Source organism: Cololabis saira, chromosome 23 (genome assembly GCF_033807715.1).
Source record: "Cololabis saira isolate AMF1-May2022 chromosome 23, fColSai1.1, whole genome shotgun sequence".
Classification (NCBI taxonomy): domain Eukaryota; kingdom Metazoa; phylum Chordata; class Actinopteri; order Beloniformes; family Belonidae; genus Cololabis; species Cololabis saira.
The window spans coordinates 19,571,135-19,590,202 of NC_084609.1; the positions used below are offsets into that span (position 1 = coordinate 19,571,135).

The following is a 19,068-nucleotide window of genomic DNA, read 5'->3' on the forward strand; positions in this document are numbered from 1 at the left end:
TGAATAAAGTACTGTACGTCTTAACCTGAGACCATATTATGCGACATCTGTTTGAGATATGATCACTTAATTCTTCAAACGCAGTTAAAAAGACTAGCAAACTGAGCATGCATAACTAGGAGCCAGTGACCCTCGAGGCAGCTGACCCCCTTTCTCCTCTATGCATTTCTGTACATGTAAAGCCTCAGAGTTGAACTGATGTACAGGTCAAGCATGAAAGCTAATCCCTTGATGCATACACTCAGAAACAAATACAAGGCTGCAGCAATGAATCAAAATGCTACTCAGGGTCACAACATTTAAAGCAGAATTACCAGAAGGTAACAATGGCACTGTGCTTGTGAGGATGCTGCTGTGGGATGATGGAAATGTGCAACAATAGGAGGAAACGCATAAACATCATAAAACTCTATTGACAGGAGGAGCTCCTGCAGGCCGTCCACTCAGCAGAGGTCAGGAGGAGCTTTTTTCATGCCATGAAAGCGAGCAGTCGAGCACATAATGCTTCAAATTAAAGAACCAGTTATTTAAAGTAAGTGGATGACACAAGTATGACAGTGAAGCAAATTACTGAGATATTTAAATGAAAATGTTGCGTGTATTGCACGCACAGTTTCTTCAAACACCTTCAAAAGTTGTGGAGTTCGACCTTTTTCGCAGTTTTCATCGACTTTCTGTTCAGGTTTTTTTTTTTGTACTGGTATAAAAGTAGTGCTCCATGATGAAGTGAAGGATGTATTATAATCAAGCAAAAGATGACCCTGGCCCTTCATACCTGAAGCAGTTATACAATACTTAAAAAGTATAAAATTGCATTAAGGGCAGGCTTAGTGGCCAGTAGGGGTGGGCGATGTGACGATATTAGATCGTGAAGGATTACAATCCGAAGATGATATTTCAAACTGCAGAGATGGTGGGATCGTTTAGTGCAGATTCTAAAATTACACTTCTATGCTGATGCACCAGACGTCGTCAGCCTGACCAACCAATCATAGCGAATTACGAGCAGTGACACGCTTTCCTAGAGGACACTCTTTCTTTGTGTGTGTAGCGGTAGCACATGGAGAGTGAGCGCGAGTTGGTCTTAAAAAAAATGTGCGTAGTGTGCACAGAAACCGTTCGCACGTCGGGTGGTAACACGACAAATCTGTTTAATCACCTGAAGAAGAAGCACCCCGAGCAGTACGCTGAGAGCCAGCGAGTGGCCCGGCGGCACCGCAGGCGGAGGCAGCAGCAGCGTGAGACCAAAACAGACAACATAAACTCAGGCATTTGACAAAGGGACTCCATATGGCAGGTCAAGAGGTAACAGAAGCTGTTACCTTTTAACTCGCAAAGGATATGGTACGCTGAAGAAAAATTAGGGGTTTTTCTTTTTCCAATTTAAGATTGTGATAAAATCGAAATCGTGATATGATATTTTTGCCATATCGTCCACATCTTGTGGTTAGCATTGTTGCTTCACAGCAAGAAGGTTTGACTCCCGGGCCCCTTTCTGTGTGGAGTTTGCATGTTCTCCCCGTGCATGCCCGGGTTCCCTCCAGGTGCTCAAACTTCCTCCCACAGTACAAAAAAAACATGCATGGTAGGTTAATTCTAAATCACCTGTAGGTGTGAGAATGATGCCTGGTCTGGCGATCTGTCAAGGTTTCACCCCGGCCTCTGGCCCGTAGTAAACTGGGATAGGCTCTGGCAGACCCCCCTGACCCTGCACTTTAGTGTGATTAACTAATTATAAACTTCTCAAGTCCAGAAGAAACCCAGATAATGCTGTTAGAAGTTTTCCCTGCGTGCAAATGTTCAACTGGACTGAAAAGAGGCAGCTCCTCAAGTACTGGGAGAACCCAATACAGAAAATAAAAACTCACCATCACCAGTTAAACCACATATGTATCTGTTGTTTTGTGTGCATGGGTGGCATTACAGGTTAATGGAGTCCATTAGGAGGCTGATATACGTTAGCAGGTAATTTGGCTTACCTTTATGGGACAAAGAGAGTCCATTTGAAACAGCCTTGTTAGGCTATGGCAGACGCAAGACTTAACTGTGAATATAATCATCGAAACTAAAGCTAGAAAGAGGCCTGCTAGGTGTCATGTAGGCATGTAGCAGACATCTAACTAGCTAACTTTACAGTATCTATAATCGTGAAAATCCATCGCCTCTGGATCCAAAAAGTTGCAGCGCTCGGCCTGCCAACTGAGCGGAAAAAATAGTATACGTTTTTGAAACGAGTTTGCAAATTGCAGCACCGCACCAACTCATATTTATGATCTGTGGATTCAAGAGCCGAGTTAACGATCTTGTGCTGTAGTTTTTAACTGTATGTGCACAGTTACTTAAATAGAACAAAACCACAAGCATTAAAGCTGTGAAGAGCCAATACCACGCCGCCGAGGTTTGATGACTGTTCACCTACTGAGAGAACCCAGGTTCCTGGGGGAAGCTGATGTGTGGCAAGTTGATTTTGTTTAGATCAACAATTAGATAGGAGGTAAAGACAACCCTGGAAATTTTACCGAATTTCCCTGAAGAAAGCTTAAATTAACCATACAATTTCAAGCTGTAAAATCTAAATACAGTGTAAATTTAGACCACAGCTGGAAGATAACTAAAATATTTCACATCAGCACTGTACATTTGTGGACAAGGCTTTAATGACCATTTTATGAACTGGTACTAAACAGTTAAAAGTGAATTAAAAATGATGTTTGACTGAATAGTTAATAACAGATTTGCTTCAAAATGTTCAAAAAGTTCAAAATGCACATTTGTTTCAGCTTAACATGGACTTAAAATTATTATAAAACTTGAAACTGTGTGATGAAATCTGTGAAGCTGTAAAACTAGTGTCAGATTGTTATCGTATTATGGCGTGATGATTGCTTCGTCTTAGAGGAAGCTCTTGGGAGATTGTGCGTATGTGAATGTGCACCTGTTGTCACTGGAGCAAGCAGGAACCCGGCCAGCAGAGGTAGGGAAAGGGCCTGCAGGGGGCAGGAGTAGGGACAAAACAAGAGAGGCTGCCAGCAGTTTGGAGTCTGAGTGTGTGTGTAAGTGTGTGTGTGTGCGTCTCTCACAATACCACTGACCTCCTTCTGCTGAGAAACAGAAAGTAAGAATGTGTATGTGTGCGAGTCTCCACTGGCCTCTCTCCACACAGTGAGGAGCGTGTGTGTGTGTGTGTTCATTAAGTGTGACCAAGAGCTGACACCCCGCTGAAAACAGACGACGCAGGCTGGTGCACGAGCGCCTACAGGAAAAAGCAGCAGCTCGTGGACACATGAGAGCACGCTCAGTGTGTCTCAGTCGCAGTCAAAAACAAACGAGCGGTAGCTGGACCAATGAGAGCAGGGGTCGTGGTGACGCAATTTCAGTGGCGAGTAAACAACTGCTTACTTTTACAAACTTCCTTTTCACAAGTTATGCAAAGCAACGTGTATCCCGTAAGCACATTTAGAGCATTTCTCAAGACTCTTTCTGCAGCTCCCCTCAGCACAGTCAATGTTTATTTCTGCTTTTCCTGAATACACCACTTAAATCTCACCATGCAGGCTTTTTTTCTGAGCACATTTTAAAAGAAGAAAGGCTCCTCAAAACGACTGGTTTATGTACCCGTTGTTAGATAAAAATGCTTGTGTACAAGGCTACATCTGTAAATTATTTAGTGTTTATCAGATTTCATCAGCCTGCTGTGAGTGTTAGAGGGCATAAACGTGTGGCGTTTGAGTAAAAGCTAAGATGCAGGGAGGTTGTGTTTTAAAGTGGACTGCAGTGACAAATATTAGTTATTGTATTGGTCTGATCTGCTTTGTGTGCGTATGTGAACTCCGGGTCAACAGCAGCGACACCCCCAGTTGTCTGTGTGTGTGGGTGCACATCGTAATGAAGCACGTGATCATGTTCAGCAGTTTTGCCTGCGAAAGGTGTGTGTGAGCGTCACTTACCATAGTGTGTGAGGATACCCTGAGGAGTGACCACCTTACTGCAGACATGGCAGACAACGAGACAAAAATCCTCCAGTGCTGGGAAACGGCTGTAGACAAGCATCTCTGAAAGAGACAGAGCAGATGCCAAAATGTATTCAAAAAAACTAAACTGAGGAATTATCACGCTGCAATATTAGGATGCAGACAAGCATCCCCACTTAGTTACCACCTAATGAGCTGAAAAACAGGCAGCAAGTTAAGTGAAGAACTTTCTTCATATGAATACAATGCAAAGTCTAATAAATACATGGGGAAATAAATATCATACCACCAGACCACTCTTTTTAGTCTCTTTATGAAAGAGTCTTGGTGTCTCTTATTGTCCCCAGCATATTCTCATCCTACAAAACAGGATTTACCTTACGGATAAATTGAACACACATAACAAATTTACTAGAACAACAACAGGGATTCACTTAAGGTAGAGTAAGCAAATCTACATGATTTCTAACCCAAAACAGTCTGGAAATGTTCATTTCAGCAACTGAATTATACACGCCAGTAAGATTACAATAAATTATCGACAGAAATTGATGACAAAATTAGTTGCCAACCAATTTATTAATCGATTATTAGTTGGTAATGTTATCACACGTCTGTTTTATGCTGTGGGTTGAAACTTACAACACTCTTTAAATGGTATAATGGTTTTCATGTTTCTTTTAATGACATTTGTCAATAAAACAACTTTAAAAACGTTTTAGAGAAACACAATTTTTTTTGTCTCCGTTTCAGGTGGTTGATGCAACATATTTTCCGATGCAGTCTTTGTTTGCTGTGAGGGCGCAGCGGAGCAGAGAAGCAGGGGAAATTTAAACGCACAACAAAAAACATGCTTGATCTGAGGCCCAAATGTCTCAGAAATTGCTTTCCATAACACTCATTGCTCAAAGCTGCCGCCGGTTGCTCAGTAAAAATGATTTGACTAAAAAAATAGTTGTTCATTGCAGCCCTACATGTGAGCTGATAGTCTCTTAGTTACATAGTTTAAATTGCTCATAAATGTATTTTTTTTTCTTTTACTGTTTGATAGTTAAATCAAAATGTCCAGAAGCCCCAAAACCTGACATTTTCAAATTTGCCAATCTTAAAAGCGTTTTGATAGAAAAGTTATATTTCTGCTGACTGACAAATCAACTGACATACATTAAATTCTTCAAATATGCCTATGCAACAGGATGCTTACCTTTCCTTTTACCTTTATCATGAACAAAACCAACAATTTAACCACAGTCACACAGATCCAAGACCAAGTTCTCATTCCTGGACAGATGAGAGGAGAAAAAAGGCAGACAGACAATCTAGTGTGCGCTATGTTAGATACAACACAGCTGGGTTGTACTACAAGAGACACCCCACCCACTCAACAGAAACCTAAAGTAAACATTAAGGGACACAAATATGCTTGTTGGAAAGCAACTATTATATTTTCCAGCTAAGCTTTGAGAACGCAATCTTCCTGAACCACAACAAGTCCTGCTGACAGAAATCCCAGCACTAATTAGAACGGGGCTTAAGGTTGGACTCGCTGAGGGGAGGTGGGGTGTGAGTAGATCCGTGTTCGAGAAAGCATGTAAAGAAAAAAATAAAAACATATATCACAGATATCTGACTCTGCATGTCATCATGACCTTGCAGTGCCTTCATCTGGACAGTTAAGGAGAAAAGCAGTCATGGCTAGTATCCGTCAGAATCCACATTAGTAACAGAAGAGGCTGCTTGGTCCGGCAGCATGTGACAGGCTGTGTGAATGCTACACGTGTGTGTGATGAGGAGCACGATCCTCAAGAGTGTGTGACAGAAAACACCCATGTGTTTACCTACAGTAAAAGGTCAGAATTCATGACATTCACCTTTCAAGGGCACTCACATGCTGAAGTCATTATCAATAGTTCATACATGGAAGATTACTGTAAATACGTACTTTAAAATTTAAATTTAAAATCACGGGAGCTCGTCGGTAATGCATTTGAAGAGAAAGCACGTCGGAGTGTTGAACGAAACGGACTGGCCTTGGTAAGATATTAAACCTATTTTCATTTGTTAAATTAATTTGTTAACTTTGTTTATTTCATGTTATTTATTAGTATTATTTGAGCCACTCACAGCCTACTCTCGTTGGTATAACCTCAATCATAATTGATGCTGCGCGAAAGGTGAAAAAGCTTGTGAGATGATGACAATGATGGATTTGCATCTAACTTTCAGTCAGGTGCCTATGAACTGTCAATTATCCATCAAGCTCCACAATGATCATGTTAACATTAAATCAGATAGATTTGTCTGGACATTTCTCTTGCGGGATGGGAGAAGACACAAAATCAATGCATCTCTATTATTGTGCGCCGTGCGTTTTGCGGATGCGGGCAGGGCTCTAGTGCCATCTTTCTGGTGTTTATTATCATTTGCCACATAATTAAAGCAACCTCATACTAAATTTTAAAAAAATTACTTATTATCCCATTAGTCGACTAATCGTTTCAATAGTTGGTGACTAGTCGACTATTAAAATAGTTGTTAGTTGCAGCCCTACCTCACAAAACTCGTTTCTTATATGGTTTCGGTACGACACTTGAAAAGGAGGATGTTTGAACAGATTTGATCGCAACAAAAATCTAGTAGTAATAAGCAATAATAAGTAATAAGCATCCCAGGTTCATTTTTTCTTTAAAAGCTGGGACGAGCTGCACCATTTAATCTAGTGAAGGCCATCAGGAGACAATACACCTGTTCAGACTAAATGCTTGAGTATATCATGTAAACATAAAACGTCCAGCAGATAGAGCAGGTGGATGTCAACAGCAGCGTCTCCACTGTGCGTTTGTGTGTGAAACTGCACAGTAAAGGTAACATTCCTGCAGCTGCTGACAGCTCGCTGTGTTACCATGAGCTCAGAAACATTTCCCAACAAGGATAATCCAGCTAAAATGAGTAATTAAGAAAACTGGAGCCTAAACTTTGAACAAACTACCAAAGATGTGATTTTTTTTTTCCAAAACACGCCCAAACTTAAATATGCAGACATCAACAGGGTGCTGCAACTTGGCAACAAATGCTCAAGGACCATTTTGGTGCCTTTTCTGATGAGTCTGATGATGATTGTGTGACGACAACCTGCATGAAAATGTCAAATTGATAAATGTATCCAAGCTGAGGGCAAGAGGGAGAGATAGGAGTAGATGAGTGGGAGAGTTTCAGAGACGGTGGACATGCTCCTTCAGACAAAAGGGGAGGAAGGTAGAGCAGTAGATTAAATTCACTGTATGATGGTGTGTGTGTAGGTGTGAATCCATCTTATACTGCAAAACAATACCAATAAAAAAAAAAATACAACCTATAAAAATAAACAGAAATGGCAAGAAAGTGAAGGATCAGTTAAACAGGAGCAGACAATGCAGCTGGCTTCATGAATATATCTAAAAAACAGGTTGCATCATCTAAAATACAATCTTTTTATTAGAGTCAGCAGGTTCTGAAAACCCTCTGATCTGATCAATATTGCCATATTACGCTTGCAGCAATGATTGATCCAAAAACTCCAGATAAGAGCTCCCTAGAGTTAATAGAAGCAGCTAAATAAATGTGACATAACCACAAGTTTTAAGTCATGTGACATGAACCAGCCGGCAGGTAAAATTATGTTGTTTTTATAAAGCAAATGGCAAATTCCAGAGATCGCTGTGAAATGAAAGAACACGAAGAAACACACAGGAAGAAAAAATAAATTAAAGAGGGCAATTTCCTCTGAATTTGCCAAGTCAAATGTAAACTAGGTGCATATATGTCCCGGCTGTATCATGTCACACTCTGTGTGTGTGTGTGTGTGTGTGTGTGTGTGTGTGTGTGTGTGTGTGTGTATCTCACACCAACGGCCAGACCCTGTCAAAGGACTGGCAGGCCAGAAAACGAACTACAAAAACAACCAGTCACTGGTGAATAAGCATGTTTAGAGCTACAAAAACAATCCGCCAGTGGACACTGACTGTAAATCCAGTTCCCAATGGTATATTAGTGTTTGGAAGAGAAAGTGAAAGAATCCCCTGTTAACCAAAACAGATCGAAACAGCATCTATCACACTTGAAACTCCAGATTTGCCTTATCAACACCACAGTTAAAACCGCTGACAGCAGCAAACAGACAGTTAACGATGTGACTTCAGTGAAGTTGAAGGGAAATCTCTTGAATATCAGCTTTCTATTATTTTAAAATGTTTCTACTTTGAGAGGAGGGTATACACTCGAGAAACTGCTTCAACTTAAGTTGTATTTTGCACACCGGATAATTATTGGTACTGCACTAGAATGTAGAGTAGAAGCTGGCAGACGTGTAACATTGCAGAGCCCAGTTTAGACACAATTGCGCACAAACCCACTTGAACAAAAAAGCTTTAAGAAGAAGCCCAAAGCTCAGGTTAAACTTTTACAACTCAATATGATACTGAGGTGTCGAGCAAAGTTTCTTTTCTTTTTTCTTCTAATAACAGCTCAACTGGTGAAAACAGGAAAGATGTTAAAAAACATGCAGGGAGACAAATATGCTGTGGGATGCTGACTACATCTTAGATAAAAACCTTTAATACTGAAGTACAAAAGCTCCCTGCCGCACAAGGTTTCTATCTTATCTCCTTCATGAAATATGTTCTGTTACAGAATCATCGGATGATCAGCCAGAGATTCTGGCCCATGATAAATGCCAGGTTAAACTACTGCCAAGGAAACCATTAACCAAATCCATTTATGAAAACAGGAAGACGGGTATTTTTAGTAGAACACAGACAGTAGAACTAAAAGGTAAAATTCAACATCTAGTAAATCTTAAAGTTCCCACTTCCACTCGAATACACGCTTTTATAGCTCAACTAATTAATGTTTTTATTACTGGCTACATGCAGCTTACTTTTCAATCATTAATGAATTGTTTGATGACAGTATTAGAAATCACAATTATCGGCAATCATAGCACATCTCCAGACTGCATCAATGAAGACAATGATAATCATCAAATTCTCACACTTTTAAGTTGTTTTTTACGTTGAATATTTTGCTTGAACAATTAGCAGAATAAATGTGGCTAATTCAAGCTTGAATCATTTAAAAAGGGTCCTATTATGAAAAGTTTACATTTTCTGTCATTGGGAGTACATTAATCAAGGTCTTTTTTGATGTTATTACCCAATTAGAAGCTAGAGATGTTCCAATATTCTTATTTCCTTTCTGATAACAATTCTATTACCTGTGTTTTGATTATCCGCTGATATCAAGTACCAACATTTCTGACATTTTTAACAACTGTCCATCCAAGAATCAATTTTTTGAGAATCTGTGAGTATTTCCCGGACATAACACAACGCTTTCACTGTATTTGTAGCTGCCTGAACCTGACAACACGTCACTCAGTGAGCCGTTCAGATCTCCGGGGTACTGTGACATCCCAGACCCAGATCAGGGCAGCATTATTGAACTCCTCCATCTTTATTTCCATCCCACTTCACATCATACTGAGAAGAGGCCCGTGGAGTCCTTAAAAGCAGCCAGTGTGAACGCTGGATTGATAAGGGTGCTTTTTTGTACAATATCTCTGTGGTATTTTTACCAAAACATCACTTATTTCATTCAGACCTCAGGAAGTTGCATAAGCTTTTGAAAAAAGGATGTCTTCTTTGAATACACAGAAAAGTACTCCAATTACTTGATGACTAATAGAGCCCACTTAATAACAGACTTTCTGAATACTCCACTGAAAATCTTTCAAATGAAAGACGTAACAGTCATACTGTCAATGAGACATCTCTAAGCATGTATACAGAGTTGTTGACTAAACAAAATCCACTACATTATCATGTAGAGCACTACAAGTATACGATAATGGTTTATCTGATTCCTGTCTGTACTAGAGAGGGCTGCAAACACACCATGTCAGTGCATTACAACGCTGACTAGTTCAAGCTAGATGATGACAGTGGCTGGCGGTCTAATCACGCCGGCTTTCTGTTGGTTGTCATCATCTCCGCTCGCTGCATGTGTGAGAGCGAGAAAAAGAGACATGGACACCATCACGACCTACACGGCGCATCAATTACTATAAACAAACGTGGGCGCTGGTGAAGTCTCAAGTGAGTACAGACAATAAATTATCAACGCTGGAATCGCTTTTCCGCTGGATCTGAATTTACAAATAAAACCATTTTTATTCTTTGTGTTTTCTGAGGCTTGCAAGCGTCTGTGCGCGCGCTGTGTGTGTGTGTGTGTGTGTGTGTGTCTGCGTATCACTCTCGGCAGGCCTTCGTGTCATGTTGCCAACAGATCAGCAATTCTGGAAACGCCGCTTCAGTTTGGCTCGGAGCGAGGAAGATGAGGCATGTGAATGTGCGTGGGAGGGGGTGGAGGGAGGGGGGGTGTCGCTATTGGACCGGGGGAGAGTGAGAAGAGTTTCCCCGGCTCAGCCTGTGCGTCACCGTGTTCTTAAGAGCGCACTCAAAACTTTCAGGGATGACTCAAGCGTGTTACACTGCAGCGCGTGCTCCTGTGGGTATTTATACACCATGAGGTGTGCAGGAACTCCTCTCCCTCCATTGTTGAGGTGCCCACGCGCTGATCAGGGCCCCCCCCACAAGCTACAATGTATGCACCAAAGCCTACATGCAAAACTTTAGACGAGTCTATCAAGCAGAAATTATGAGTCACTGTCAGAAAAACTTGTACGGCATGGACCACGCACACTCATATGCCAAATAACACTCCATTAAAGCCGTGTATTAGTTAACTGCTACTCGTAACAACCTCATTCAAGCAACTGAGCTAAAGTGTATCACGGATGGCAGACAGATACTCAATTATTACCAATGACACAGCTTTGCCACAACTGTATCCTTATACAGGCCTGTCATGAGAAACATTTATGGTTGGATGATATGTTCCAGAAATTATTATGATTCACAGCATTAATTATTGCACTTAACATGTGGAACAAGAAAAAAACTGAAGATACAGACAAATGTTTCGTTTTAAAATGACTGAAAACCATCAATAGCCTTTTTCCAGGTACAGTTCATTTATACCAAATGCAAACTACACTATCAGAGGCATTTTTTCCTTTTATGTCATTATAGTACTTTGTATTATTGTAGGTTATAGTGTGTAAAACATGGAGCTGTGATAAACCACAAAACTAATTGCAACACATACATACACACACAACTGGAAGATTCTCAAACTGAATATCTGAAATCAAAGTGCAAATACTGTAGAGAAAGTAAATATTTACACTATACAACCCTCCCATTAAGTTCAACACAGGTAGGATTTATCTGAACAAGAAAAATCTAGCTGGGCGCTTCAAAAAGGACAAAAAACATACATGTTTTTTTCAAATAGAATTTTTTTTGATATATTTACAGAATTGAATGTTATTTTAAAAGGAAAAGATCTGTGCAAAAATGAACGTTTACCTCAATAGGATAACAAAATGTTGCAAATCATTTTCTCGCCGTCATTCCGATATATGATGAGTGAATTTTGCCCTCTATACCTACATTGGATTCAATCAGTTCAATTTATAGAGAGAATCCTGTTTATCGGGACATGATGCTCTAAGCTTTTGATTTAGTGAGCAAGCATGCATGTAAACAGGATTTTTGACTGTTCCCGTCTGTTCTGGTTTCCGTTTTTATTCGGGAGCCTGTCTTTTACTTGCTACCCTGTGTCTCTAACCTTGGGAAGCACTTTGTGCGCCTCTCTCTGTAAACGTAGTGGGCAGTAAGGCTGCACAGGAAATGCTCACAGCAATATGAACACAAATATAAATATTGATAACATAAAAAAGTGTTGCAATAAATGCTACTGTGTTGTATTTCTAAATGCCATGTGTCCACACTCTGAATGTAAATTATATATACAGTCACTCAGATGGACACTGTCCTTTTATTTTGGTCTTTTTTTCCCCAGATATTTACTTTGCTTAAATTCAACCCAATACTGCAAAACATGTTTTAAGGGAGTATTAACAAGTTAATGAGACTGAATTTCAGTGCAACTAAAGTGATGAATTGTCAATACAGTAATTGTTTCCAGGTGCAGTTTCTTTAATTAAACCATGTTGGTAGTAGAAATAACTAATGTATTTTTTCCCCCAGTGTCTGCATATAATATTCTACATCAGAGGTCTATCTGAACAGTGAAGCAAAAATTTAGTCACAACATATGCGCATGAACTTGTTTCAATTCTGAATCTGGACTAAATTAGATTATAACTCAATTACAATTAAACTGATTGAATTTGATTATAATTGGACTTGAATGGACTTGAATATTTTACTGGACTGCACTGAACTGTCTGTGTTTGGACTGCCTGGAGATGACTTAAGTTGTAAATTGGTGCTTTACAAATGAAGCCAAGTGAATTGAATTCAAGGCACGACTGTGTTTCTCTCGTTTCATCCCAGACACGGACATCTGAGTGGGTCTCTATAACTCATGATAACTATTTGCCGTTTGGATTATTTCACAAGCAAGCCCTGCAAGCTAAAAAAGAAATATCTAACCACACCTCTCAGTTCTGCTTTTCTTCACCAAGATCACTTTTGATTAAAGCCAGCGGCGTCAATTCAGTGGAAGCTAAGGTATGGCAAGGTTACGAGTCACAGAACTTAACTAGAGTATCAATCAACACGTCCAGCAAATACTCATCACAGAAGTCTATGTAGCTTATATGTGTGGTTAAGAAAATTGGAACTTTTTCAAATGCAGTCTCGCTCACTGCAAAAACTCAAAATCTTACCAGGAATATTTGTCTTATTTCTAGTTAAAATGTCTCATTTTTAGTAAAAAAAAATCTCATTACATTTAAAACAAGAGTCATCACCAGAAAAATAACTTGTTATTTGACAATTTTCACCTGTTTCAAGTAAATTTTCACTTAAAATAAGTAGAAAAATCTGCCAGTGGGACAAGATTTATCTTCTCATTACAAGCAAAAAAAATCTTGTTCCACTGGCAGATTTTTCCACTTATTTTAAGTGAAAATCTACTTAAAACAGGTGAAAATGGTCAAATAAGTTATTTTTCTGGTGATGACTCTTGTTTTAAATGTAATGACATTTTTTTTTTACTAAAAATTTGACATTTTAACTAGAAATAAGATAAATATTCTTGTTAAGATTTTGAGTTTTTGCAGTGTATAATAACTAGTGAAATCGATCATGTTGTTCTGATTTGCATTTGTAGTTATTCTATGTGTATTAAAGCGACACTACGTAACTTTTCCACCTTAATATCATATTTCCAGAGTCATTGTGATGGTACATCAACTTCCAACAGGTTTAATGAACCTCTGTCATGGTCTGAGGGAGTCTGTATCACCTTCACTGGCACTATGTAACTTTGAGGAGCATGGTAGGAACCCTGCCACACTAAAAAACTACAAATCGTTACGACTTTGACTGCTTTACGGCATACGTCACTTCCCCCTCCTTCCCGATTCGCAGTCGAGACGAAAATGGGCGGGGCGTGGAGCTCAGAGCTCCGCAGAAGCTGTTGCTGTGTTGTGGCTGCAGCAGCTCCACACAACAGACGTGGGGAAAAGACCCTAATGGTTTAACTTTTCAACGGTTTCCTGCTCGGAGGCAGAACCCCGGAGGCCAAGTATCTGATATAACAAAGTAAAAGAGTGAAAGAGCCGTCGGCTCGCTTTGGATCGCGGCTGTAACGACCAAACACACAGTAAAGCATGATTTATGGTTCTGCGTTAAATCGACGCAGACCCACGGCATAGGGTACGTGGCGACGCGCAACGTACGGTGCGTGTCGCCGCGTACCCTACGCCGTAGGCTCTGCGTCGATTTAACGCAGAACCATAAACAGCCTTAAACCACAAACACTCACACAGACGGGCGTCGGATCAAAACACGGGTTTTATTCCACCACTCTCCAGCTAAACGCAGTTGCTGGCCAGCTCTCTGCGGAGCAATTAACCCCAATCTTCAGATAAAAAAACTAGTTTGTTGAGGAAAAAATATTAACTCTATTTGTAGCTGCAGAGGAAAAAAATAATCTCACGAGAAAAACAAAAATATTGCTCACGCTTCGGAGCCTTCTCCACATAATATAGCAGTCAAAAAAAAGAAAAGAGACGTAAGAGGGATACAAAACATGTAGTGTATGTTGTACTATTATACAAATTTATTGAAACACATGGCTCTTAAGGGATTCAGGGATCTCTTAGGGATTTCATATGGATCCAGACCGTTAATAATCATTATTTTCTGCATATACCGCTCCCTGGCTTCCTTGTTTAAGGTATCCAAGTAAATTCCACTTCCTTTCCAGCAGTTTAACATCTTTTTTTTTGCGTTCTGTCTGTTCACTTGGTGAAACAGAAAAGCATCCCGTCTCCTCTCATCAAAACAAATGCAGCGACGGGACAGGAGTTTTCCGGCTGTACGCGCTAGTGCTCATGGGAAACGTAGTGTTCTTTCTGGTAAAACACTACCGATTTTGTCCACAAGATGCCGCCAAACTCAGAAAAGCTGAAAGTTACGTTGTGCTGCTTTAAGTAATAGAATAATAGGTGTGGCGGCTGCCATACATTGCCATACCCAATTGACGCCCTTGATTAAAGCACATAAACCTGATCTAGTCGTACCCCAAAATCTAAATAAATTCAAATAAATACACTTGTTATGCACCGTATTATTACTTAAATGGAGGGGGGCACATAACGAATGAGAGTAAAAAAAACATAATATCAGTATTATACGTAGACACTGGCCATGCTGCGATAAAATAATAATAAAAACTACTTTAAAACTAAACTTTAAAACAGAAATTACCTGAAATAAAATAAAATTACAGTTCCTGATAAATGGGACCAATTGAGAACAAAAATATTGCCGTCAAAGCAAACACCTGAAACGACGCAGAGCCTACGGCGTAGAGTACGCGGCGAAGCGCACCGTATACGCCGTAGTCTCTGCGTTGGTGTAACGCGGAACCATAAATCAGCCCTCAGCGCCGTGCGCTACGTGACAGCGGCGGCTGCGAGGGTTCAACTTCCTCACCTTCCCTGCCGAGCTTCACGGCTTCCCCGGGGCGGCAGGGCTCCCTGTCGTGGCTGTTTTCCGAGGACGACACTCCGTCTGGGTAAACAAGACAGGCAGGCTTTACAAAAACAACCGGGGGGGGGAGGAGGTTCACAACAAACTTTGGGGCCACCACGCGTGGAGCCGCCGCGCCGCCGCTCTGCCGCGTCTGCCGCGTTAGCATTTTAGCCGCTAGAGCGGTCAGCGCTATTAACTTGGACTGGACGCGGCAGAGCGGGCGGTGCGGCGCGTCGCTCTGCCGCGTCCCCCGTCGCTGCCGCACGCGGCATGGCTGTCAGCGCAGCCTGCAAACGCGGCGATATTATCTGACAGTTACTTTGCTGCGCTCTGACAGACGGATCCCTGCACGGCGGAGCAGCTTCAGCAGCTCCAGCCAACTCAATCACAGGCAGCGCTGCTGCTGCTGCTGGGACCCGCGCACTTCCCCGCAGTTTGTCAGCGAAAACAACACGGCGGCCGACGTGCAAACTTACTGTCAACAACACGCAGTTTAGCCGCACTGACGAACGAGGACCAGGGTTTGCAAAGGAAGGTATCCGGACTTGGTATTTGGCGATCCAGTGTCGCCATTGCTCTTCCTTCTTGTTGCTTTGCTCAGAGCCGCTCTCTCTCTATATATCTCTCCCTCCCTCCCTCTATCGCTCTCTCTCTCTCTCCCTCCTTTGCACGCAGCAGGCGAAAAACGAAAGAACGAGATGTGCTGACGTCACCTTCGGCGCAGCTCGGCTCGGCTCGGCTCTTTCCGGAGAGCTGAGATACTGGGAGACACATGGGGGGCTGCTGGGGAGGTCAAAAGTTCAGTGTTGCTCTGGAATCACAGGAGTAGCACAATAAATGAATAATAAGTTATAGTTATGTAATATATGTTATATATTTATTATGTATGTAGCATATATATATTTATAGGGATATTTATGTAGTTTATATAGCATATAAGATAAGATAAGATAAGATAAGATAATCCTTTATTATTCCCTCAATGGGGAAACTCCTGTGTTAGCAGCAGTACACTTAACATGTATACACACACACACACACACACACACACACACACACACACACACACACACACACACACACACACACACACACACACACACACACACACACACACACACACACACACATGCGGGGAAGGGGGTAAAAATGTAAAAAAGTAAAATATATATATAATTAAAAAATATGGACAGTATATACACAATATACACAATGCAGTGGAGATAAAAAGATACAAAATATAAGATAAAAAATAGTGCAAAGGAAGAGAAACAGTGCAAAAAAGCAGGTAAAAAGAGTGTGAGGTAGACATATATTGCATGGATATTGCACATATGGTTATTGCACATGTTATTTTTGTCCGTTTGCTACTGAGAGCAGGCCTTGTTGTAAAGTCTGATGGCAGCGGGGAGGAAGGATCTGCGATGCCTCTCGGTGGTGCATCGTGGGTGACGAAGCCAGTGACTGATAGATTTATAGATTTATATAATATTTGTATTTTCTATATATTGATATAATATTTATGTAAAATTTATATTTTCTATATACTTATATGGATAATTATGTAGTAATAGGCATGTTTACGTAGTATTTATATAGACTATATTTATATGCATATTGTGTAGATATAATAATAACATTAATGTAAATTAATGAGTTATAAAGTGGTAGGAACTAGGAAAAAGAGTATACTTCTTCCTATTTCTTTTTCAAACCTATGTGCATATGAAGATCTTACTGTTTATTTTTATTTTTATTTTTTATATATATGTCCATCCATCCATCGTCCGCCGCTTATCCGTTCCCAGGTCGCGGGGGCAGCTGCCTCAGCGGGGATGCCCAGACTTCCTTCACCCCAGACACTTCCTCCAGCTCTTCCGAGGGGATATACATGTTCGGAATAAATGTATTCATTCATTCATAAACTTAAAGCAGGGATATAATAATACAAATACAAAAATTAAAAATAAAGAAGCTAGAAATATGACATGATACTGATAAAACTGAAGGATACAGTTAAGCTATAAAGAGGAAATAAATATATAAGTAAATAATGGGAATCTCACGAAATAAACTTACCACAATAAGAAAAGTAAATTTGTGTTTCGTAGATTATTTATTTGTTGTAACAATGCTTCTTGGCAATTAATCGTATACCTTTGGAAGGCCTGTTTAGGAGGCTGCGGTCCATCAGGACCAAAACCTCACGTCATAAAAACAGTTTCTTCCTGACTGCAGCTGGCCTCTTCAACAAGTCCCCTCTCCCCCGTCTACCACAGACTGTCCCCCCACCCCAGTCTACGTTACATAACGTGAAGACCCCACTTCTGACCTTATGCGTCACATTAACGCACATCCCAGGTCACCTTTGTACAGACTCATTACTCCGGCACTTTAAAACCAACATGTTGTACATTTTTTCTTTTAATATTATTTTTTCTTTTGTATTACACCAGTCACTACAAAAATATCCTTGTGTGTGTTAAACTACTTGGCAATAAACTTATTTCTGATTCTGATTCTGATAAGTAAATAATGGGAATCTCACAAAATAAACTTACCACAAAAAGAAAGGACATTTGTGTTTTGTAGATTATTTCTTTGTTGTAAGTTATAACAGCATTGTTACAACTTGTAACAATGCTTCTTGGCAATAAACCGTATACCTTTGGAAAAGCCTGTTTATTTTCCTTTTAAATGGTGACATATTTGTAAGGTACATGCATTTGTGGGATGAGTAGAAGAGCTGCGTGCTGCCAAAGAGAGTTATAGTTTCCAGCAGATCTTCATGAACTTGAATTGGAATAAGCATGTCTAGATATGGATGGATGGATATTTCCTGCACACAATTTGCCATTGTTCAGTGTTTGTTAATAGAAGAGTATTTAAATACTCTTCCATAGTAGTAGGTAGCCCTCCAATGACCTTACTAATTGAACACAATAAAGGTGAGAACACATTCATGTTTGGATGGTGGTGTGTTGCAGGGTTTTTTACATTCTAACAAGTGTGCAGAGCCTCAAAAAGTCTGAAAAACACTGGCACTCTCAAACAGAGCTTGAATTTCAACACAGATTTTTTTTCATGGACAATTTTATAAAATCTCACAAAAATATATGAACATAATGTGCAAAATCCATGCATTCTGTAAAACAATGCACATTGTTGTCTGGACATTGTTCACGTTTATTATCGTTCTTGTACATCCTTCCTGCGCTTTGCATTATAGACCAACTTCCATCTTGCAAGCTCCGTGCGCCCTCAGCGTCCCTCTGTACATGGCTGCAGCTCCACAGCTGTTGCAGCATCCCACAGTAACATACACAAGGCAGTTTGACTGATATGACATTGACGACAAAGGTGTTTTGAGACATGAGCATTCAGGGCTGAAGCCCGTTGGCTACCAAATGCATATTTTGTGATGAACAAATTAGAGGAAATTAGATGAAGAGTAAAGAAAAATGTAGTTACAACATAAATAGGGCAGTGTGAGACCTGCATTGGAGGTCATTGGCAACAGCCCCATAAATGTGTATAAATATCCTCTATAAGGAGCAGACGGAGGGCACTGTAGAAATTGGTTAGATAGGCAATTTATTCATTTCTACATTTTTGTTTATTCCTCCTTTTCTCAATTGCTTTCCCTTATAGTTCCCCTTTTTATTTTTGTTCAGATTCAGATTATTGTATAAAGCAGAATTTCCTATCCAGGCAGAAAAGTCAGACCCTCCGTGTATGAATCTTTTTTATTAATTGGAGATTTTTGGCATTATTTAAATGATCTGGTCTTTTATTTATATGATGCACAGCGTGAGTTGCATTGACCATTATCTTATCATCTGATAACAGAGAGGTCTATTTCAACTTCACAAAAGAAAACTGCTGACATGCTGAATGCTTTAGACCAATAACTTTAGCAAGCCCCACCTACCTTAGTACTCAGTCTGCAAAGATAAACCGGCTCTGTCTTAACCTCTAAATAAGCA

General features: G+C 40.3%; 1 protein-coding gene across 3 annotated transcripts in view; it reads right to left on the reverse strand.

The window, feature by feature from the left end:
• Positions 1-15,687, reverse strand: part of atxn7l1 (ataxin 7-like 1) — a 48,943-nt gene extending 33,256 nt beyond the window's left edge. The window contains exons 1-3 of one of the 3 annotated variants that reach the window (XM_061714434.1): positions 15,559-15,687; positions 15,044-15,121; positions 3,948-4,052 (exon numbers count right to left, since the gene is read on the reverse strand). In XM_061714434.1, the coding sequence (XP_061570418.1) occupies positions 3,948-4,052; positions 15,044-15,121; positions 15,559-15,655 (280 nt within the window). In that variant the 5' untranslated portion in view covers positions 15,656-15,687. Of the gene's footprint in view, positions 1-3,947; positions 4,053-15,043; positions 15,122-15,558 lie in introns of those variants that run through there. The other 2 variants (XM_061714435.1, XM_061714436.1) reach the window with 2 other exon arrangements.
• Positions 15,688-19,068: the final 3,381 nt, after the last annotated feature.